At 39.1% G+C, this 23,142-nt stretch overlaps 1 protein-coding gene across 1 annotated transcript; it reads left to right on the forward strand.

The window, feature by feature from the left end:
- The first annotated feature begins 1,170 nt into the window (after positions 1 to 1,170).
- Positions 1,171 to 22,962, forward strand: slco2a1 (solute carrier organic anion transporter family, member 2A1). The gene is made up of 15 exons (XM_079351509.1): positions 1,171 to 1,304; positions 1,494 to 1,802; positions 8,551 to 8,688; positions 10,316 to 10,478; positions 11,017 to 11,229; positions 11,829 to 11,927; positions 12,030 to 12,169; positions 14,553 to 14,625; positions 14,752 to 14,916; positions 15,747 to 15,951; positions 17,547 to 17,694; positions 19,832 to 19,995; positions 20,698 to 20,762; positions 21,869 to 21,989; positions 22,111 to 22,962. Exons 2-15 carry the CDS (start codon positions 1,743 to 1,745, stop codon positions 22,229 to 22,231), a joined length of 1,875 nt encoding a protein of 624 aa, XP_079207635.1. The 5' UTR covers positions 1,171 to 1,304; positions 1,494 to 1,742; the 3' UTR covers positions 22,232 to 22,962.
- The last annotated feature ends 180 nt before the right edge of the window (positions 22,963 to 23,142 follow it).

Consider the following 23,142-nt stretch of genomic DNA (forward strand, 5'->3'; position numbering starts at 1 on the left):
CTGGTCATAAATTGAAGGTGTTCATTTTGTAAAACCGTGGAGTAACAGTTGTATAACACATAAATCAGATAACACGTTGTGTTATCAGAGCTGTTATAATCCTAATGCAAAAGGCTTCCAGATGTCTTTAAACAGCAGTCACAAGAAAGACAAGCACAGTTTAAGTAGTTTAAGTTTCTTAATCACTAATTTCACACGGCCACAGTTGAAGCCAAATAGTCTAATATTTTGAAATTTGTCCAGACATGTTGAATGCTGGGACAACATATTCGTTAATGGTGCGCCCATGTGCTGGGCCTATAGGCCTTCAAACGGGTGGCCCTGGTTCTTATCTGAGTTGTTGTTCCTTACCCAATGTCATTCCCTTTTCTCTCTCTCCTTGGGACTATTCCCTGTCATATCTCTGTAAAGTAATAACAAGCCCCAAATAAACCTTAAAGATACATATTGAAGACCACAAACAGGTCAAACTGTTTCAGAATGACAAACTGAGTGAACTTTGGCTCAACCAACAAAACAAATGAATCCCTGATCATTTCATACAAGACTTAAGAAAAAATAGGAGCACAAGTGTCAGAGTTGGTGTTTTAAGTTGTAATTGCTTCCACCCTTACCTTTTTGACTTCTTCCGCTGATTACATGTCTTTATTAGTTAATGTGACAAACTGTTGAACTTCATCTTTAGACATGCTCCATATCCATTGAGATGAACCAGACACGTAATGTTGGCCGGAGTAATTATCACACTTCTGGACTGAGGAAAACAAGCTTGCAACCACTGAACTCATACAAATGTTATTTGCAGTATCTAGGAATGTACTGTTAGCACATTAGTGGACAGTTGTTCCCCAAATATAATTGCAGAATTCTATTAAGCTTCTCAAATGCAGGATCTTTGTATTTGTCATGCAGTATCACTTCTATGTTATCAAACTGTTCTATCATCCAGCTCTCTATCTCCCTCAGTCTTTGTGTATCTTTCTCTCCTAACTCTAACTTTTCAAATGGGGATTTTAAAACATAGTTTGTCTAACTTACCCAAGAAAGTTAAAAAAAAAAAAAAGAAAAGAAAAAGTAGTCAACACGTATTGTTGAAACATAATACAAGAGTTAAAGAGCTACATAAACTCTAAATACTCATCTGCTCGTTATTTTCAGTTCATTATCAATCCTTTCTGTTACTGTGGGCCCACCACTCATTAGCTTGTGGGGAACAGCTCAGTGTACCACATACCAAAACTAATGAAGCAAGAGGCCGTCTGAGCTGCAGCAGCAGGACACACAGAGGCTTCAGGGACAGGAAGGTACAACTTTTTACATCCAAATAATAATTATAACGTGTCCTGCATTTTTCCCCTTCAGATTATTTTTTATTATCCTCATTCTTTCACATTATAAAACAAGAACGAGAACAAAAATCACAATAACAACACATTAGATCCAAAACTTTATTGGTAATGTTGTGATTGACACGTTCCATCACGCTCTTACAGGTGAGTGTTGAGCTACTAGGCTCGCGCGTGACTCAGCCAATCAGCTCGGGACTCTCTGTTCCCAATTCACAACTTTCAAAACATTTGCGCGTGGGGCTGTGGGTTGAGTCCATTGACATCACCGACCGTCATAAAACAAGGAGAGCAGTTCACCGGAGGGGAAAAAGTGCAAGAACAACCTCGGACTCAGAACTCGAGAGAGAGAGAGAGAGAGAGAGAGAGAACCTGGAGAGGGCACGAGCTGGAATCATGGACATTAAAGCCCCTGAAGTCATGAAGAGACCGCGCGCGCTGTGCAGCAGCATTAAGGTAGGCATCAGGTACGAGGCGCAGAGGAGGCTATAAAATGTCTTGTTTGAACCTGCAGCACTTGTTCACTCATTGTTTATGTAGCTGTACTACATTTATTTTAGGAGATTACATAACGTTATCTGATAATGTAACAGAAGTTAGTTAAAGACCATACCCTGTGTCTCCTGTCTCACTCAAGGAGCGTCACCTTAGATAAAGAAGGAGGCTTTATGTTCAGGTATTTGTGCCTCATGGCTGCTCAAAAAAAAAAAAAAATACTAACGTTTGTCCTGTTTAATGCAGAATTGGGCGATAAACAGGACGAGAAACGAGCTTTAAGAGACAAGACTGGAATTTTAATTGTTTAAAATAAAGATTACTTTGAGAGAGAAACATTATTTTGAGTATTAGAAATCTTTATCGGCATTTTTTGCTTTTTTAAGCGATAAAAAAAAAATTATGTTTCACATTTTGAATGAAAAAAACATTTCCTGAAAATCTCAACAAGATTATTTTAGAAATGCTTAACAAACTGTTATTGATTATGTTGACGCTGTCTTTGTATACATTGTGTATTGTGTTTTTTTTAATATGCTATCATGTAAATGTGTTTTTTGTTTGTTTTAATTGGAATATTTTTGCACATATAAATCACTAACAAATGTTTGCCAACATATCTACAAATCCTCAATCAAATGTTTAATCCTACCTTTTTCAGTAGTTTAGATTTCAAAACGTCTGAAAAAACTGATACTGCATTAATGATGATTCTGCTGACTATTCTTTGTATATTTAGATTAGGAAAACCTTTTAATACTTAAAGGGATACTTCACCTATTTGCGTTAAGCTTTGTATCATCAAGAAAACTTTCAGGCAAAGAAAAACGTTTTTTTTCTCGTCTCAAGGCAAAATGAGGGCTGGATTCATGACCATTCAACACTACTACCATGTTTCTAATGATACAAAGCTTAATGTAAATGGGTCAAGTATCCCTTTAAGAGTGTTACCCATGCAGGAGGAAAACGTTTAGCATGACGAAAAGCAGATTTACTTTAAATGATCAATGTAAAGAAATGTACCTTTGATTAATAAAAACGGCAGATTCTCACATCAGAAAGCCTTGAACCAGAAACATTACTAAATCAAAAATCAAGACATAATGTATGCTGTCAAATCATTTCAGCTCCTGAGGTTTAATTTAGCTTCAGATGGTTTCGATTAAGGCAAAGTTTGTTTTTCCATCATCAGTAACACAGTTTTTCTGTGTTTGGTTTGTTTTCTCCACCTCTGGCTCTGATTTTTAAAGTCTCTCACTGAACGCTGACTGTAGAGGAAGAAATGTTCCCTCGCCGTGCTCCAGAAGCAGCAGTTGTACTTCACTGTATGGCAGGGATGTGAGAGAAACAGTTTGTTCCAGGGCTCTGAGTGAGTAATAATCAGGCACAATCCACGTAGCTGGCAGCGATACTCAGCGAGAAATGACATGTCTGATTCATTGGTGTCTGTGAAGTGTGACTAATACACCTGTATGCTGTAGATTTGTAGTAGTCAGAGAGCTTGAGCAACCTTTAAATCTCCAGCTGAAAGTTTATTTAAGACTATATGTTTACTTTATGCATTCTCACACAGGCTGTGGTGGGTCCAGTTACTACAGATCGTCTTCTGTTTATTATTTTAAGTCTTTATTTGAAAGCTCCCCTGAGTTGAAACAGAGATGAACAAATATAGAGAGGGTGGAGGCTATAGAAGCCACCCGGCAGACAACATCACCCAACCTGCACAGCATGACTATACCTGAAGTTCAAAGCTATTTGGATAAGGGGAGGAGTTCTGAATAAAAGCAGGTCATGTCTCTGTGAGAACTTTTCTGCAGGTCAGGAGTGAGACTTTGAGATTTCATGCTAGAACTCTTGATTTCTGTTTGCCTCCTGTTCAGAAATATCAACTAGAGCATAAAAAACAGGCGTAATTGCTTTTCAAAATCCCAAAACACTGCTGAGCCAGACATTTAACAATGGCTTCACAGGAAGCAATCACGTCCATCCGTCTTTTCTTGACAGTGGTACAAGCTGTTCAGCTCTCTGCTCTATATTTGCTCACTTTTATCAGGACATTCTGTTTGTGTGGGGTTTTTTGTTTTACAGCTTTGATCAAAGCTGTGGGCTGCTCCTCGTCTGCAAACTGATTTACACCATCAATTTCTCTTGAAGGATATCTGTGCCAACACACAAGCCCAGCTTCTGCCCTGGGGCGCTGAGTGTTTACATCCTGAACTGTCAGAGGAGAAATGTTTGAAAGCTCTGAGCGCTCTTCTCTCCACGCCCGAGTGCTCATCAGCTCCTGGCCTCATGTTCGTAGCTCTATTGTAGAATCATTTTTTCTGGGAAGATTAAGATTTTTTTTTTTTTGTCAGTCAAAGTTGTAGACCCTTAATAACAGCTCATCAAGTCAGTAACATCAAGTCCCGTGAGCTGAAATGTAATCTGACAGTGAAACCAAGTCGGCGTCAAAAATCTGCATTCTGGCTAATTTCCAATGGGACAGTGGGGGGGCGGGGGGGGGGGGTTGTATGCTTCTTCAGTTTCTGTGTTGGTTTATAGGAAAAGGAGCCAATGTTTAACTTATTGTTTCTTATCTATCTTATGCATACATGTGTGCAAAAAAATCTTTAGGCACATGACACAATTTTGGTATTCTTGTTGGAGTTGCATGATACAACTTTCTTCACTGTTGTTTAGCTGCTGATGATGTCACATGTCTGTTACTGCAGATGGGCTTCGGTGTCCCAGCAGTTGTCGTCTCAACCTAACTGCCAGTCAACCTATAACGGCAGACTGAGAGCTGTAGCTCACACTTATTCTATGTGAAGTGAAAACATAATTTGCTCCTCATACAGTGTGTGCTGATCGAGACATGAGCTAATCAGAGTCAAGTCGTGTTTAGCACCAGGCTGCAGACATGTTACATTTACATGTTACATTACGTTTGTATGGGACTTCCGGTGCTTCTGCAGACAGCCTCAAGTGGCACGGATTTTGCACTTCTTTGCACAGCTTCATTTAGCTTTTTCTTACTGCTTGGGCTGTATGCATAAAAAAGAAAAGAAAGAAAAGAAAAAGACATTGAACACGATCCACTGCAAAGCAATCCTCAACACATTGGCATTAACTAACAGCTTTCAATAATGTCTTTTTCCATGAAAGTGCAGCTAACTTACTTCAAAGTTGAGCAGAGTTAGACTTCAACTGAACTTTGTTGATCCTTGAAGGTGACTCCCTCAAGGAAATTTAGGAAGTGAATGCACAAAAAAAGGTCTTGTCATATTGGCTTCACTAAAAGCTTTGAAATGTTGGCTGTCACTCCTCGAGGCTATAACGCCAACTGACAGGATCCGAGGTTCTTCACCTCAATTAACATTTCTCAAATGAGTTCATGTTCTCAATCCATACAGTTGTTTCAACTCTTCTTTATGGTCTTTCTGAAATGTAACACCTCTCAAAGTGTCTAATTTAAATGTTATCTTTATTTTCCTGATGTGTATGTAAAATGAAGTTTAAAAAACACACCTTTTATGAAAACGGCACATTTTCATAAAATATCTATCCTTTAAACGGATGATGATGGCCTTTGATCTTGAGGCTATTGTGCAGTCAAACTTGTTTAGGTTTGTTTCACAATGCAGGGAGGTATTTTGTTTTTAAATCCCTTTCAAATATCCTGAGAGACTTCATACATTCTCCTTTTCCTTTGCTTCATTTTATTTCAACAGCGAGGCCAAGGATTTGTGAATCGAAAAAAAAAAACCCGTTTCCCTGTTATAAATCCATAGATAACCATCGACATAGAGCAGCAGCACCACGTGTCCCTGAAATAAAAGCGTTTATAACTCAAAGGGGAACTTCCCTCGATTCTTCCCCTCACAGCAGGGTTGAAGCCTGGGACAATAACATCCAGACAGATGAAGCTGAGTGAGCTCAACTGGAATAAATACCCAGAATCCAGCACAACCAAAATCCTGCCTTAATCACTTGTCTGGTATACTGTTGACTGATAGCATGAGTTGACCACCCCCCCCCCCCCCCCCCCCCCCCCCCCCCCATGTCGCTTTAAAAGAACGCAACATTCCCTCACCAAACATTATTATTAATTGGATTCAAGACCAAAGGAAGTCTTTCCTCAGGCCTGAAGTGAAATCCTGCACTTTTGTAGTTGGATTTGGTGTTCTTAAAGTTATGACGTGTTTCCAGAACCAAAACCAGAGACTTTTTTTTTTTTCTGAAACATGATAATTACATCAAGTAATATCTCTAGTAATAAAAGTCTAGCTTTGTTAAATGCTAAAGTGGATTTTAATGAAACACTTGTGAAGTGACTTTTAGTTTAACTTTAAATCCGAAATAAAAACTGTTTTCCTGCCAGAAAATACTGAAGTGATTAAGATAATTGACCCCGTTTGATACCGGCTGAGGATGAAGTATTAGAAAAAGTGTAAAAGCGTCTATTGTGTGGGCTAACACCCCTTAAATCCACGTTTTAATAGGAGAATTAACTGTTCTGAGATGAATGCAAAGTGTATTCTCCCTCTGCCGACCTGGAAGCCGGTAAACAAACAGTAAGCTTGGATTTATCACTGTTTTCTTTGCAAATTCTCTCCTAATCTCAGTGCCAATCTTGAGCGTCAATCCTGCGTTCATGGCCCTCCAAGCAAATAAAATCCGGTACAGAGAGTTCTGCTAGTGTCTGTAAACGCCTCACAGCAGGCGAGTGACTCGTCCAGATCTATGGGAGCATGTCCAGTGTGACTTTGAGCTTTCCTCATCCCTGGATCTGAAAAGAAAACTCTGAAAGAAAAAAATCATCAACTGGAGATGCACACATTCTCACCACGAGCTGCGTCGCCGGCTGACAGTGTTTCTAAAATGAATGAATCACATCTGTTAACTCTGTTTGGAGCCGTGCTGTCGAGATGATGAAATACTGTTTTGTCATATCACACTACTAATTGTCTGGTTGATTCAACTTTTAACAAAACAGCCTGAAGCCAAAAGCAAAAAGAAATGAGGCACAGGCCAAACTTAACTCTGCACTTCTCCCTGTCTTATAACTGCCTTTTGGCTCATTGCTTTGGTTTTTGGCTAGCTATTGTAATGGTTTGGTTCGCTTTCATGACTTTGATAGCTTTGATAGCAGCTGATTTCCATGAAAAAAACCCAAAACAAAACATCTAAACCTGCTGATCACAGCGCATCAAACTGAAAAGTCAGTGTCTAATTGGTCTTTCGTTGAGCTTCTGCTTTTGAACTGCTGAACCCTGCACTACACCACGGCTTGTATCTCTTTTCATTTGTCCCACAGATTTTAGTTTTTCATTTTGAACACACTTCTTTTGAACTCCCTGACAGGAAAGCAAATGTGAATATTTCACAAAGTTAATGACCATTAAGTTCACTTCATTTTCAGATAATTTTGGATTTACTATCAGAATAAAATGTTAAAGCTCATGTGAGACATTTTAGCTAGTTATGAAAAAGACTGAAATTAATACTGATGGCCTACAGAGCAAACAAGACTACCAACATGATCATTATGTTGTTTATTTTTTAATGCTTTGCCGCAGGCTAGTCATCATACTTAGTGAGTCATGGTATGCTGCAGAATTAATCTTTGTTGTCGTTTACTACAACAAAGATTGAGTTTTCAAAATGTTGTTAAAGTTGGTAAAATGCAGCCAAAAAAGACAAACTTTCAAAACTGGATCCAGGATTTGAATCAGGGTTTCAAAGAGTGGATCACGCCTCTTTCTTGTGAGTTTCAGGTTAACGGTGTTGTCTGATCTCACTTTTGTTGACCCAACATCCTGAATCTCTCTTTTGTAGTTGTTAGTTACATTTCAATCAAACACAACTCGACTAAACGTTAGGATGCATCTGATCATCCATCTCAAGTGGCTGCAACACTAAAGTTCTGTCTAACCGTTAACTACTGAATGACAGTGTTTACTTTTAATTCTTCAACTACATTCAACTATACTTGCATGTATATTTTCACACCGTGCACTGGTTTGTGGATCAGAGCTTTGGAGTGCATTTTACTTACTTCTAAACATGTTGTGAGAATACCAGTGTCCGAGCCCGATGTGTTTCTACTTGTTAATTTTGTCACGTGGTTGTGAAGCAGCGGTTTGCTTTTTCCTCCTTGCAGTCACTGCTCTGACATCGTTGCTTCTCTTCAAAGTTTAATGTTTGCTCCGCAGAGTGAACTAAATGACAGCTCAGTTTGTCGCTGGTGCTGAAAAACACTTGAGAACTGTATTTAACACAAATCCTCAGGTACTTTTCTGTCACATGGCATCTGAGATGACAGTGAATTGGTCTCTTTTTCTTGGAATGATTTTGGTCTCCCAGGAAGGAGAATATGTTTTTCAACCTTTAACCGTTACTGCTTCCATGTGAGTGCAGCCAAATGTCTCCCGCAGCTAAAAACAACACTCAAGAGAGTTGGCATTTTTTACTAAAGCCTATTTTACCTGCTGATTCATCAATTTTAAAAGCCCTTTTTTTTTTTTTTGACTAAACTAGAAAACTGAAATATTTATGAATGCTTGAAATGGATAGAAGTACATTTCTTTAGTTTTTTGATTATTTCCTTGATTTTTTTTTCCGCAGACTGTTTCTCTCTATCCTGCCTATCTGTATTTTTTCACGTGCCAATATTTCTGTTCTGTAGATTAAGCCCTCTGTACTCTCTGTTTGTCCACCTGTTTAGCTGTTCGTCCTGTTCCACGGCCTCCTGCAGTTCTCTCAGTTGCTGTACAGCGCTTACTTCAAGAGCACCATCAGCACGATCGAGAGACGCTACGGCCTCAGCAGCTACTCCTCAGGAACCATTTCCTCTCTGCACGAGGTGGGAGCCAACAACAACATATCCTCACAGTGATGGATTTATTTCAAGGATATCCATGACAAAGGGGGAATTAGAGAACAAGCAACATATCACAATCACACTTCCTGACAAGCAAAGACAGACTTGAGTATTTTGAAACTGTTTTATCGTAGAAACAAAGGGTCAAGAATAATACAAGAATGTTCTGTACGTGTGCGTCGAGGAAGGGGCCAGACTTTTTTTTTTTTTTTTTTGTGCAACACATAGATTATCCCCAGTTACTGTCAGGTTGCTAACATGCATGAACAGGGTTAACTGATTCTTTCTGTGTTGACGTTTTCTGCATTTAGGCTTTTTGCATATTTTTGCACCTCAGACCCTGATAAGATTTGGAAGCAGTTTGTCTTACAGTCTGAATGGCAACATCTGATGTGATTGTTATAGGAAAACAGAGAACAAACGCTGTACAGCCTGTAAGTGTCTGCGTTTAACATTGGATCAAATCATTTATGGATCAAGTCAAAGTGTTGGAAACTGTTCTGGGAACATTGTAGAGCATTTGCAGTTTAAGAGACAGATAAACTGTGTCTCCCATTAATCTTTAAGAGCAAAACAGAGCAACAGGAATGATAAATACTGAGCTTGAATTGAACCGTAGAACATAAAAACAACAAATTGTTGCATTCTTCCTCATGTTTGCTTTAATGCGTTTCAACTATAAAGTCAAATAAACATCATGTGATGGCTTCGTAGTTTGATGGGCAGCAGAGGCTCAGTCTGTAAAGACTTGAGTTTGGAACCGGAGCGTCCCTAGTTCAAGACCTGGCACAGGCCAAGTCTGGAAATTGGTCTGATAGCTGGAGAGGTGCCAGTCCACTTCCTGAGCCTTGCAAAGATGCCCTTGAGCAAGGCATTTATTCTCTCACTGTCTGGCTTCATAATGCTCTGCCTCTCTGAGCAAACTTACTTTTAAAGCCTGCAAAAACAACAACTGCACATGAAATGTTGCTTTCCTGCAAAACAGATATTGTTTTGCAGGAAAGCAACATTGTTTTTTTTTATATGGTATTATTTTTTTTTTAATCTCAAAAACAGTTTCATGTACATGTTGATGTGTGCAGCTGACTGACTCTTGATGATTGACTTTGTTTTTGTAATTCTTTGCAAAAAAGAGATGTATTGTGTTGCCATGCATCTAAAAAATATGGAGATATGATTTTTGGTCCGTATTTCCCAGCCCTACATCATGTTGCAGAAAAGAAAACTTACAAATATTGGCTCATGCTCAACTTGGCTCCTGCATTGGCTTCACTTCTTAAGCAAAAAGGCTATGTCCCCTTCTTTTTTCTTTTACAAACAATGTGATGACGGCATGTCACATTTGTTTCCAACGCTTGTGTTCACTGTTCCAAAGTTAAATAAAATCGATTTAATGCAGCTTTAAAATCTGGAAACAGTTTATCTAATGTCACTACTTACTAAATCATTCTGAACCGGGCCTTTGTTCTGTGAACACTAGAATAATTGTCAAGTCTCATTATTGACATGTAGTTTTGCTTGATAACATCATGGAAACTGTGAAAGAATTGTTAGAAAATGTACAACTGAGAAAACCCCTCTCTGAAACACGTTTGTGTCCTTCTCTTAGATCAGTAACAGCGTGCTGATTGTGTTCGTGAGCTACTTTGGAAACCGTGTTCACCGTCCTCGAGTCATTGGACTAGGCGGACTTCTGATGGCTGTCAGCGCAATGATCCTGACATTACCTCACTTCCTGTTACAGCCTTACAAATACGACTCTGTTTTTCACAGTAAGTAAAAAAAGCTTTTTACAACCCATCGCTACTTCTACTTCTAGGTCTAAACTGGCACCTCTGTTACGGCAGGGACACGTGTGAATGTACAAATACTTCCAATGCACTTCATGAGACTTTATTTCTGGTTTGTGTAAAAACACTGTAAACGCCCTCCAGCACTCAGCAGGATTCCAACAAGTATTTACTTTGGCATTTTGCACTGTGGAGGTGAATTTAGTCAGCGTTCTCGGTGCTCTTAAGTTGAACTTTCACATAAATCAGAAGAACATAATCACAATGTACTAACCAGAGGCAGACAAGATTAGAGTAACCTCCTGAGCTTTATTTGGTAATAACATACTCCCTCGTCCTTCTTTTATTTTGCTTTCAGAGAGAGTACGTTGGCTTGAACAGAGTTTCATCTGAGAGAAAGAGAAGCTTCAGGAAATTAAAAGTAGTCATACATCAGCATCCACTGGCTTGTTATTAACTTGCAGCCCCCCCCCCCTTTTTTTTTATCTTCCCCTCTCCATTCATGTTTGCTGTGATCCAGATCGTCATGACATCTGTAACTTGCAGGGGAACTTTAGCGCCCCTGAGTCCTGCAGTCAAGATGAAACCAGGCGCCTGAAGGAGACGAACACCTTGTGGCTCCTCATGGCAAGTGCTCAGCTGCTCTTCGGCGTGGGCTCTGTGCCCATACAGCCATTTGGGATTTCCTACATTGATGATTATGCAGGACCTGGAAACTCCCCTCTTTACATAGGTGAGAGACCTGTAGATTGATTAGTGTTGATATAAAGAGCACAGTCTGGATGGAGGACAGAGTGAAGTGGGTTCAAATCTGACCTGTGGTTCCTTTACGCATGTCGTTCCCCACTCTCTCTCTCTCTCTCTCTCTCTCTCTCTCTGATTTCTGGCTCTATCCACTGTCCTATCTATAAATAAACACACTAAAAAGCCAACACTAAACCTTTTAAAAAAGATAATATCTAAACGCAGTTTTTGGGTATACTGAAAATAAAGGAGAAGTTCTAGTCCACCCCGCTTTATTCCAGCCTGAGTCATGCCATACAGATTTCTAAACCCAATGCGGGCAGTACAGCAATGAGAACAACAACTCCCATAATCACATGCACCTTCACAACATCTGTTTTTGTTTTTGTCTTTGGCTTGTTTTGATTTAGTGACCACTTTGTGGCAGAAAAAGCATGCTGTGTTTTAACACAAAAACTAAATCCAAAGTGTACAGTGTATGAATGCTATGCACCATGTAAATAAATCAAGGTCAAACTGAACTTTTTGATCAAATTGTCTGAACAGTACGATAGAAGCCCTGCCTGACTGCTGCTTTTTCATTCACAGCCATCCTGTTTGCAGTTTCTGTATTCGGGCCTGCCATCGGCTACCTGCTGGGCTCAGTGATGCTGCAGCTCTATGTTGACGTGGACAAAACTGGTTTGGGTAATTTTGGGGGTCTTAAAGGTTATTTTATGGACAATTTAAATCTGTAAAGATGGCTCACAGTGTGTCATCTGATGACTGTTATTTGACTGTTTCCTGCAGGATACGAACAGGAGCTGAGACAGGGAGACCCCCTCTGGATCGGGGCCTGGTGGATGGGTCTGCTCATCGCTGCCGGCTGCTTGATTCTCACCTCTATTCCGTACTTCTTCTTCCCTAAGAGGATGCTGACAGAAGATTCTGTGAGTCAAGGGATAATTTACAGCCTCATTTAGTTTAAATATTCAGGAAATATGTCTCATGTTTTACTGACACCTGCTGGCTGTATATTAGTATTGCATTTTACTTTCCTCTTTTCAAGGTTCAAAACTAGTTTTCTCCTTGAAATTAAAAACAAATTCCAATGCAAAACGTACATAACTCGTCAATGAATACATAGTGATTCCTAAGAAGTCATTTATGCCTGAGTTTTTTTGGGGGTTGAATCAGACCTTTAAAACATGAGTCATAGATAAGAATAATTGAGATTTGATCAGCCACAATTTTGTGAACCCATATCAAGCTGTGTCTAGAGATTGACCTGCTAAACGTATGTACATGATAAGGACTTGAAATGTGTTCATTTAAAACTTGACAAAAAGTTATCATTTAGATAAGTCGAACAAAACAGCAACAGAGACACAAAGGCTCTTTGTTTCATAAAATACGTTATAAAAACTTTAATACAGTTCGAATAATTACCGTAAATTCCGTACTATTGAGCGCACCTGGATATAAGCCGCACCGGCTAAAAATAAGTAAATAAATGTATTTGTACATATATAAGCCGCACTTGATTATAAGCCGCAGGTGTCCACGCTATAACAAGAGCTATTTACACAGACGTAGGCTACCGGTAACATCCGCAAATACTGTAGCGTCCGTACGGACGTTAAAGGACGACGAGAGCGTTCAAATAATAACTTTTAATAACCCGATCACTGTCGGCCGTGACCACGCCGTTTACAGCAGAGAGCAACACATAACTTGCCGTAACAATCCAACTCTCTCCCCCAGCGTTCTCTCATACAGCCACTCAACACGTTCTCGCTGGTGCATTCACTGACTCTCCACATAATCGGAATTATGAACACATTATCAACTACTGACTTTACAACATGAACCGTTACAACACGAAGCCTAGCCGACGGTGTCTGTAACACGGCTGATGAAAAAGATGACCGTAATATATTTCACAAGAAAAAGTCCATCCATTCACTGCCTCAGAATGACTTCATTACTCACTTCCTCAGTCTCTGTTGTCGCTGTCAGTGTCATCTTAACGTGCAGCAGCTCTGTTAGCTTCTTTGACAGCCAGGTCGATCGCCTTTAACTTGAAAGCTGCATCATATGTATTTCTCCGTGTGTTTTCCATCATGAGGGTGCGTGCATGAAGCGCAAAATGACTGATATTAAGATCCGACGTGACGAAGTCAAATGTTTTTGCGGCAGAAGCTCATTGTCCCCCATAAAAAATCCATGCATTAGCCGCACCGGAGTAGAAGCCGCAGTGCTCGAAGTGTGAGAAAAAAGTAGCGGCTTATAGTCCGGAATTTACGGTATGTTTTGATTACATCACTCTCCAAAAGATAATGATCATGTGTAAGTCAATGTAAGTCTTCTACATCACAGTAAGAATGCTTATATTTTGTTTAAAGACATTTCATTATAAAAATGTCTTTAAGTCTTCTATGTGTTTTCTTACTTGTTTTGAATGAATTTTATTTGAATGTTGTAACAAAAGCTTCACAGTTTCCATTTACAAATACTTCATTTTAAAATGAATTTCCAACTAAATATTTTTATGTTTTTTTCCCCTTTTTTTGTTTCTTTTGAATTAAAATTGCATGACAAATAGCAGGCAGCAAAGTCTAAATAGAAAGGTAATACGTTGAAGTGGTAAACCTAAAGCAGCGGGTACATGATTAAAATAATAAAAACTCAAAGTAAGACTGTTGGGGCGCTGGATAGACGAGACTACATGCGGTGTGCCTCTTGTAAGGAGGCTCTAGTTTTAGTTGCAGCGGCTGTGTGTTTGAATCAGACCTCCACCCTAGAAGGAGGAATGCAACCTTTGACAACACAACCACCACACATTTCACAATTCGATGTGACGAGATGTGTTTTAGTTAAATGGGAACTTCAGTTCTTTTGTTAGTCATGTGGAAACACGGCTTTTCTTGAAAAAGCTCAGACTCGACCTAATAAGTATTTCACAGAAACACAAGAGCTACAGAAATCTTCTATTGTGAGGTTTGACAGCTTCAAATGACATTGAATGCATGAACAGTATGCAGCCGCTGCACAGTACTGTCAAACGGGTCTGATGTTGCCATGTCACATACATGCTGCACACAGACAGGATGTGGCTGCAGGAGAATGTGGTGCAACAAAACAAAGAGGATGGAGGAAATAGCTTTGATTGAACCAATAAACTGAGTCTTTCTCGTGAGAATAGGACTGATTGCATGCTGTGTATCCTTCATTGGAATTGGTACCTGTTTCGCCGAGTTGTCCCCATTCAATATTTGAAAAAGAAAATGAAACGTCCTCTCACCACAGATTATTCTGCGTATTGTTTTGCAGGTGATAGAAAGTGAAAATGACACGAAAGATGACTTCAAAAAGCTGGATATCTCTTTACTTGATTTCCTCAAAAGTAAGTTTGTTGAACAAATCCTGCACATGTTAAGCTCATAACTTAACTCAGCCGTGTTTCATCTTTTTAAACATGTAACATACAGATCATATTCACGTCTGTATATATATGACTTTATCTTCCCAGTGTTTCCCAGGATGTTTATCCACCTCCTGCTGAGCCCACTCTTCCTCATGCTGGTTCTGGCTCAGTGCTGCTTCTCCTCAGTGATCGCAGGTCTCTCTACGTTCCTCAACAAGTTTCTGGAGCGACAGTACAGTACTTCAGCTGCCTATGGGAGCCTGCTAGTTGGTAGGTACTTTTGGCACTCATTTATCAGGCGGGAGCTTTGGGAAGAGATGGAATAATAGAATACTAAAGCCCTGTCAGTCAATGTCAGCTGCTAAATCATTTAAGTCATAATGTACAACATGATATGTATTGAACCACATTTATGAACTCTGTGGAAGTGAAATAAAACAGTCTGTTAGAGTCTTTTAATGGACACTAATGGAGTGTGTCGGGCCTTTCGCACCGTGGCTTATTTCCAAAAACTGAATTAGGATGTCAGGTTTTTTTTCATGCCACTGAAGGCTATGTGCTACCTTTGATTAAACCTGGAATCTGTTTCAGGTGTCTGCAGCTAAGTAGAACTGTGGATGATTTGTAAAAACCCCCTCGGACAACGTGGCAGCATTCCCATAGCTATACGTGCATACTTTTAGCAGAGCCTGACCGATTATTCACTTGATATTAGCATATCCAGTGACAATTGTGATCAGCTAACGTTATCGCAGATGTGCGCCAATAATACCATTTGCAATTTCCCAATACATGAATTTGAAATGCAGTGTATCAGAAACACCAGAAAGTCATACTACATGTGGTTATATTTTGCAGTTAGCAAGTTTGCATGCCACAAGCCACAGTTCTCTGCACAGAAAATATCACTTCAGAATCGACTGAGCAGAGAGAGAACAGGCTAAAGATGTTCAAAAGTTAGAAAACATGTTATGATGAATTAAAATATCTGAATCATATACATAATGTATTATGACAACAAGAAAGGGACTAAAGAATGCACTTAAGTGAGAAGACAAAGTATTGGAATAGTGTCGACTAAGCTGTTTGTGGTTTTGCAGGTGCTATCAATCTGCCAGCAGTCGCAGTGGGGATGCTGGCGGGTGGAATCATCATGAAGAGGGCGGGTCTCTCTCTGAAGACAATCCCACGTTTCTCTGTGGTGATGTTGACCATCTCCACCCTCCTCTTTATCCCTCTCTTCTTCATGGGCTGTCCCACACAGAAAGTCTTTGAGGTCAATCATAACCGAACCGGACAGTACGGGTGAGTGAGCTTTTGTTTTTTACAGGGGTTCATTTGACTTTTATTATTTTGATTAATTATTGTTATTATTTTTTTTTGTAAAAACATGCAGTTCCTTGTGTTTCCATTTGAGGCTGTCTGCAAATGCCCGTATCCAATTTAACAGCAGAAAAAAAAAGTGTACAGCCTGGTATAAAAAATGGTTTTCATTTGAATATCTCAGCTCTTTATTAGTTAAAGCTTTATGATATTTAGGCTACGAATAATGCATTAATATGCATAGTTAGGGGCATGGATTAGCTAGCTGTCTGGTGGGCTTGTTAAAGCTGTTTGCCGGGAGGCTTGCCTGTTTTGAGACTGACTCAAAGTTGGGTAGAGATGACATTTAAAATATGGCCCCGCCATCTTTAAGCTTTAATACGCCTCCTCAGAAACCAATGGTTGATGTCAAAGAGAAAGCATCCATGTTGAAATATTTGCTTAGATATAGATATTAAGAAACAACTTGCAGTTGAACAAACTATTGTGCCCAAGTCCCGAAATTACTCAATCTTTTGAAGATCAATGCAGATAAAATGAAGGTGAAAGAAACACAGTTGGAGTGTTTTCTGACCTGTTCCTGCTAACATCTTAATCTTAATAAGATTAATGTGAAACAAGAGCCTGGGACAAATGTGAAACATAAATACGTTTTATTATCTGGCCTGAACCAATTGTCATCTGTCCTTTGCTGTTTTGTAAGTGTAAACCTGCATATGAAATGTAGGTATGTTTTTTAGAGCCGTGCATACATATATCCAGGAAGTAGACATACTGTATGACATGTAAAGCATATTTCCTTTGTTTGTTTGTTCGTGCCTTGATTTATAGACATCCTTACACTGGTCTCAGTCTTTACTCCAACCTTAAACCCAACCCTTGGAAATGTCTGTAACCTGCTTTTTCCCCAGTTTATGTCTGCTTGTAGTTGCCTTTTTTCACTGCTTTTTAAAACACTTTACAACATTTCTATCATGAAGCCATGGATTGTAAATCAGTAGAAGATTAGATATCTTTATTGTCACTGTGCAAGTACAAAACAATACTGTTGGAGCAAGAATGTACTGTAGATGCTTGTATACAAAAAATACAAAAACATACAAAATACTAAAACCAAATTTACAAATAAGAAAATGGCTAAATAATGAAATATATTATAAATTTGATTGAACAGCCTGACTCAGGCGACAGGGAAGTGTGTCGGGTTTTTTCATCTTCTTGCACATTTATCTGAATACTGAACATGTGTAGAAGCAAAGGCTGGCTTCAAATAAATGGTGCTTATAAGCTCCACTGAATTGCTTTAATGATCAACTTTAGCAAAATTGCCAAAACCTACATTTAGATTTTATTTCTCCATTATTTAAAGACTGAGACTGCATGCTGAAAAGGCTGTTTGCTGTCCGATCAAAGATTTTAAATCTTAGAAATTCAAAAACACTGAACCCTATTGAGTTTTTTTGCTGCATTATCTGTTTGCGTAGACTTAATTCCCAAATGTAGACAAGTGAATAAATGCAAAAAGAAATCTAGTTTGAACATGATATGTGTTTTTCTTTGACACTCTGTCTCCACAGGTCTCTGTCTCTGTGCTACTCCAACTGCTCCTGTCCTGCTAATGCCTTCAACCCTGTGTGTGGCTCAGATGATGTTGAGTATATTTCACCTTGTCATGCAGGCTGCACCAACTTTACCAAAGACCCCAACAACGCACACAGAGTTAAGGTCAGTGCCTCTGCAAAGTACTTGTCTACATACTCTCCCCATATAAATACCTGCAGATCAGCACATTATACACTCTCTTTTTATATAGGGCCAACTCATAACATATAAATGAAAACTATTATAAGATTTGCTTGTAAAGAAGGGCCCTATAAATTAAAATGTGATGAGATGAAGTTGTTCAACAAAGAAATCAGAAGTAGTCATTGAAATTATCTGATGCATAGAAATCCTGCAAGACAGTTTTTCCAGATAGCAACTTAGTTGTTACAGCAGGAGAAGTGCTCAAACTTAGAATAACGGTAATTAACAGAGTGATTTTAACAGTGGGGGGTTTGAAGGAGTAAGTATTTGGTTCTTGTACGAGCACAGGATCTGTGATTTTGCCTGCAAGGGTGTAATTAACCTTTAAGTGTGTACACGGGGCAGAGCGCTGCGGGGAATACATACTGTGAGCAAAATGCAATTAAGATGCATTGAGAGTGCTTTTAAATCTGCTCTTCAGGGGGTAGTGTTCAAGTTGACACAAAGAACAGGTTTAGACTATTTTGCCTCAGATGCCTCTTAGATTTGAAACACAAATCACAGCATCTTTTTTCACTCTCAGTTTTTAGGCATTCTGACAAATCTCCCTCACGAGGAAGGAGGCGATCGTATATTTCACATCAGCAGAGATCTGCTGTATATTATATGTCTCTTCAGTGCAGGATCAAACAGAGGGACTGTCCGGACTGGTAACAGGACACCAGTGACTCACAATCAATGTCTGGTCAATGCTTATTCATCACACAGCATATAGGAGGTGTTTCAAGGGGGACAAATCCTCAGTACTTAAACGTCACTGCTGGTGAATAATCTTCAAGTGGGAGGATTGTGTTGCTGCTAAAAGAGTATTAGTCAGTTTGAGTCAGCATGTGAGCCCACGGTGTAACACTGAAGCCCCATACAGACACAGCTAGTATCAGCTAGCTTAATGGATTAATACTAAGACATCAGAGGATAATTATGTCTTTCCTGTAGACTTGGAAGTACACAAGCTGTATTTAATCAGCTGCCTGACTCATATCTTAAATCATGTTTCCCTAACCTTTCTCTCTATTTAGATTAAGATTAATAAGTGGACCGCAACGCTTGAGAGGATTTTAGCAATTTAAGGATTTCAAAAGTATACAGGATAAGAGTTTAAAGGTCACCTATTGATCTACTTTTTCCCCAAGTTTAAATAAGTTTCACAACTCCCCAAACATGTCTGTGAAGTTTCTTCACTCTGATCCTGAATTTGGTCATGACTATAACCCCCTCTATTTCAGCCCAGACTGTTTCTGTGTCTGTAGCTTTAAATGTAAATGAGCTGTATCTGACCACGCCCCTGTCTAGTAGGTGATGTGGCTTGTGCTTTCTCAATCCATGCCATATTGTTAATGGTGAAAAGGCAGATACAGAGGGAAGCACAAACACCTAGGTGTGGGAGTGTCACCCAGCCTCATGCTCGTTTGCTTGTTAACAAATGCACGCCTGTGAGGGAGGGCAGTGGGGGAGGCTTAACAGGACTGTGTGTTTTATTACGGTGCAGTTAAACTTGCAGTTTCACCTGTTTGGATTTTATGAAGTACATGAGTTATGCATGATGAAGAGGTATGTTTGATGTGACTCCAAACAGCTGCGTTGTAGCTGTTCGTTAGGAGGTTTAAGGTCCCCCTCACCTCCAGCTCTTTGCTTGTTGTTAGGTTGACCACAAGTTTGATCAAGTCAGGATTTCCAATATGGCAATCTCCATGGATAAGCTTCCAAAACGGACAGTCAGTAACCAATGGATATCTTCATTCAGACTTCGTACAAGTGTATAAACAGTCTGTTGATGTAAATTGCTGGAAACAAACAAACAGCATACCTTCGTCCAAGATTAACAACAAACTGCCAGCCAGCACCAGTGTGGCTCTTATTTGTTTCAACAGAATAAGAATTATTGTTGCTTGCAGAAATTAGAATATTATGGACCTTCTCATCCTCATAAGTGTGTTTCCAAAACATTTCAACGCTCTAGCCATTTGAGAATAATGCTATCATTCAGATAAATTACAAAAAAATAATTCCAAATGTTTCCATACTAATTACATTTTTATTTTCTCTCATGATGCAGCTGTTTACCAACTGCAGTTGTATATCTGGGAGTCAGCGTTACGCCCGTCTAGCTGCCTGTCCAAACAGCTGTCCGCATTTACTTGTCCCTGTGATTCTCATCATCTCTCTGGCATCAATGATCGCCTGCCTCACTCACAACCCCATGTACATGATGGTGCTCAGGTAAGGAAGAGTAACAACACAATAGAGTGCATACACAGTAAAATCAAGGTCATAGTTTTATCTAAGGAAATGTATTCTGTTGTATCCTTTTAACCGTACATTTTAATTGATTTATCTCATAAGCTGTATTCGGCAAAACACTCAACTTGTCAGCTTCCTATTTTCATGATTATGTCTGAATCTGACCACATTGCACCTGCACAGAGACATCTTTACCTCTTTCCCCCTCCATGAATCTGGACCTCTGCCATGTTTAGGCATTATGCCTTCCTCTCAAAGTTCTTTATGGCCGTTTCCTTCCCAAATACTGCCGCAGTCGAACACTGAGCTGCTCTTGTTTTAACAATCTCTGCAGGGCTCTCCTTGAAGTCCATAAACAGTCAAACACAGAAGCTGATAAACAAGTGCACCAGGCTTTTTAATAAACTGTAGGACAGCTGAGAATGAAAGAAAATAAACTACTAAACAATAGGAGGAATCTGTGGAATTTAATTTGTTTTACAAGGCTTCATAACGATGTCTAATGGCAGAATAAAGAGTCGTCTTTAAATCACTGCTTTTTTCATTCAGGACTGCTGTCCAAATAACAAATGAACAGATTAATCAACAACACTATTGTCATAGACAGATTTCAGGATAACACACTAAACATTTTTAAATTCAGTTTTTGACCTTCTGTTTTCTTTGTTCTGTTCTTTTTAGATCTGTTTCCTCTGAAGAAAAGTCATTTGCTATAGGAATTCAATTTTTACTCATGAGAGTATTAGGTAAGTCAAGACACAGATCCTGTCTGTGTGTAGTGTTGTACCTGTATGCATTACCATTTATTTTTATATTAATAGATAGTGTGGATCTGCTCGAGGTTTCTGCCTCTTAAAGGACGTTAAACGTTGTTTAAAGTTGCTTAATGCTCATGATGGATGAATGCTGTGTAGAGTAAAGTCCTTTACCTGCTTGTTTGTGTCTTGAGATAACATTTTTTATTTGTTGTCGCTGTACAAAATCTACACGTCTCAGTGTAGATCACATTAGATTTATAGACTCCAGAAAGTGAAGCACTGAACGAAGACCTAAGAATGTCATTTAAGTTTCTTATAAAGATAAAAAGTTATGTTAATTATCAAATGTGACCAAAACATTTTGTAGCATTTTTAAATTATTAGAACACAACTCATTATTTCAACCTGTGAAAAAAAAACAGTTTTATAGGATTTCAATTCTATTTCAGTTTAGAATTTCAAAATATATGTTTTTTATTTTTGGAGCTTTTTGTCTTGTTGTTAGATAATACAGTGGATAGAGGTGGAAATCAGGGAGAGTGAGGACTGACTTGCAGGAAAGGAGCCACAGGTCGGACTTGAACCCAGGCTACCTACTTGGAGACCAAACTTTAGACCATTTAGAATTTCATTTGGAATATAAAGAGCCATCTTCTAAATCTCATGATTTACTGTGGCAGGTTTTAAACGTCTGAATGGGAATGGTTTAGTTTTAATCAAAGTATAATTTTGTCATAAATGTCGTGAATGAAATTACAGAGTACACTGTACCAAGAAAACTCTGCATAATGGAGAAAGTGGTTAAATGTTTCTCCAGAGTTACTACATAATTTGTCTGTAATGTATTGTAAAATTTTGGAATTAAAAACTAAACTTGCAAATTTTCTTTTGAATTTCCGCCCAGCTCACCAGATATGGTGCTTGCATTTAGATTCAACACAAAGTTGGGGAATGCAGTTTAACTTTGATCAACTTTTATCAGAAATTATGGCATTTTGTACTGTGGATTTAAGGAGGAAATGTTGTCTTGACCTTCATCGTGATATAACGGTTTTAATCATAAACCCACATTCTTGTTTCTGTCTCCTGCTCAGCCTGGCTTCCTGCTCCTGCTCTGTTTGGGATGGCCATCGATACATCATGTGTGTGGTGGAAGCGTGTGTGTGGCAAGAAGCTCGGCTGTGGCTACTATGACAACAACATCTTGAGAAACAGGTTGGAAAATCTATTTCTGAGATCAAATATCTCTCTCTCTCACACACACACACACACACACACACACACCCCAAAGTTCACTGCTGACAATCATTTAACTGCATGTGTCCGCCCCCTGCAGGTACCTGGGCCTACAGGTGGGTTATAAGGTCATGGGCATCATCCTGCTGATGATGCTGGGCTGGAAGGTGCAGCGGACTCAGGAGTACAGTCTGGAGAAGAGGCCTGAAGGACTCCTGTGACCATGCTGAGCGCCCAAGTTGGTTCAACTTTGTAAAAGCTTTGCAGGCTTGTTAAACATTTAAGTGGAAAATGTGAAGAGCAAAGCTGTAGTGCTGGGAGAAAGCCACAGCAAGGACAGTCCAACATCGACCTCTATATCTGAAGGCAAACTTCCCTACCTGCTGCTTCACTGGTGGCGTTAAGATATTCATTTTCCAAAGGCGAAAATGTCCGCTGTCTCTGAATGACTTCGAGCTTTTGATATTGTACTCTGAAAATAAGCTTTACACATCACAAGTTAGGAGAGAACGGAAAAACATCTCTCTTTTGTGGTACCTCACATTTTTTACAAGCGTCAGAGATGGTGAAAAGAGTCCAAGTTATAAAGAGACAACAGATAAATATCTTTGTTTTATTTCTTCCTGTATGTTAGGAATCTATTCAGGTTTCTATTTCCAATGGGAACATATTCTGTTACTAATGAACTAATGTATAGCTTAATATTTAAGTTGATTTTTTTAATAGTTTTTTTTGTCTCATTCACAGAGACGTCTGTGATAAATACAGTGCTCAATTGATATATTATCTTGTTACACTTGGTTTAATTGCATAATGAATTTTTAGATACCAAGTACATTCAGCCTTAACCTCGCCACACACATGCTATCAACTTGTTTGGTTATATTGTTGTTTATAAAAGTAGGTTGCATAACGTGTAAACATTACTGCCAAATAAAAAGTGTACATTACATATCAACTTTCATCTATGTCGATCTTTATGTCTCCAAGGTTTGGTGTCCGAGCCAGCAAAGTACGAGATCCAAAAGTCCAGGGTTACTGCATGTCTGGTGGTTTTAGGGCTTTAATTAATTTAAAATATGCCACTTTGCACTACTTCAGTTCAATAACTTAAGTGATGCTCCCAGGGCAG

Source organism: Symphodus melops, assembly GCF_947650265.1.
Source record: "Symphodus melops genome assembly, chromosome: 8".
NCBI lineage: Eukaryota > Metazoa > Chordata > Actinopteri > Labriformes > Labridae > Symphodus > Symphodus melops.

What these genes read in the sequence shown, in the direction of transcription:
- slco2a1 (XM_079351509.1), top strand. Translation starts at nt 1,743, where the DNA reads ATGGACATTAAAGCCCCTGAAGTCATGAAGAGACCGCGCGCGCTGTGC. An exon ending in CCATTTCCTCTCTGCACGAG is followed by an intron (nt 8,689 to 10,315) that starts GTGGGAGCCAAC and finishes TCCTTCTCTTAG; the next exon opens with ATCAGTAACAGCGTGCTGAT. An exon ending in AACAACATCTTGAGAAACAG is followed by an intron (nt 21,990 to 22,110) that starts GTTGGAAAATCT and finishes CGCCCCCTGCAG; the next exon opens with GTACCTGGGCCTACAGGTGG.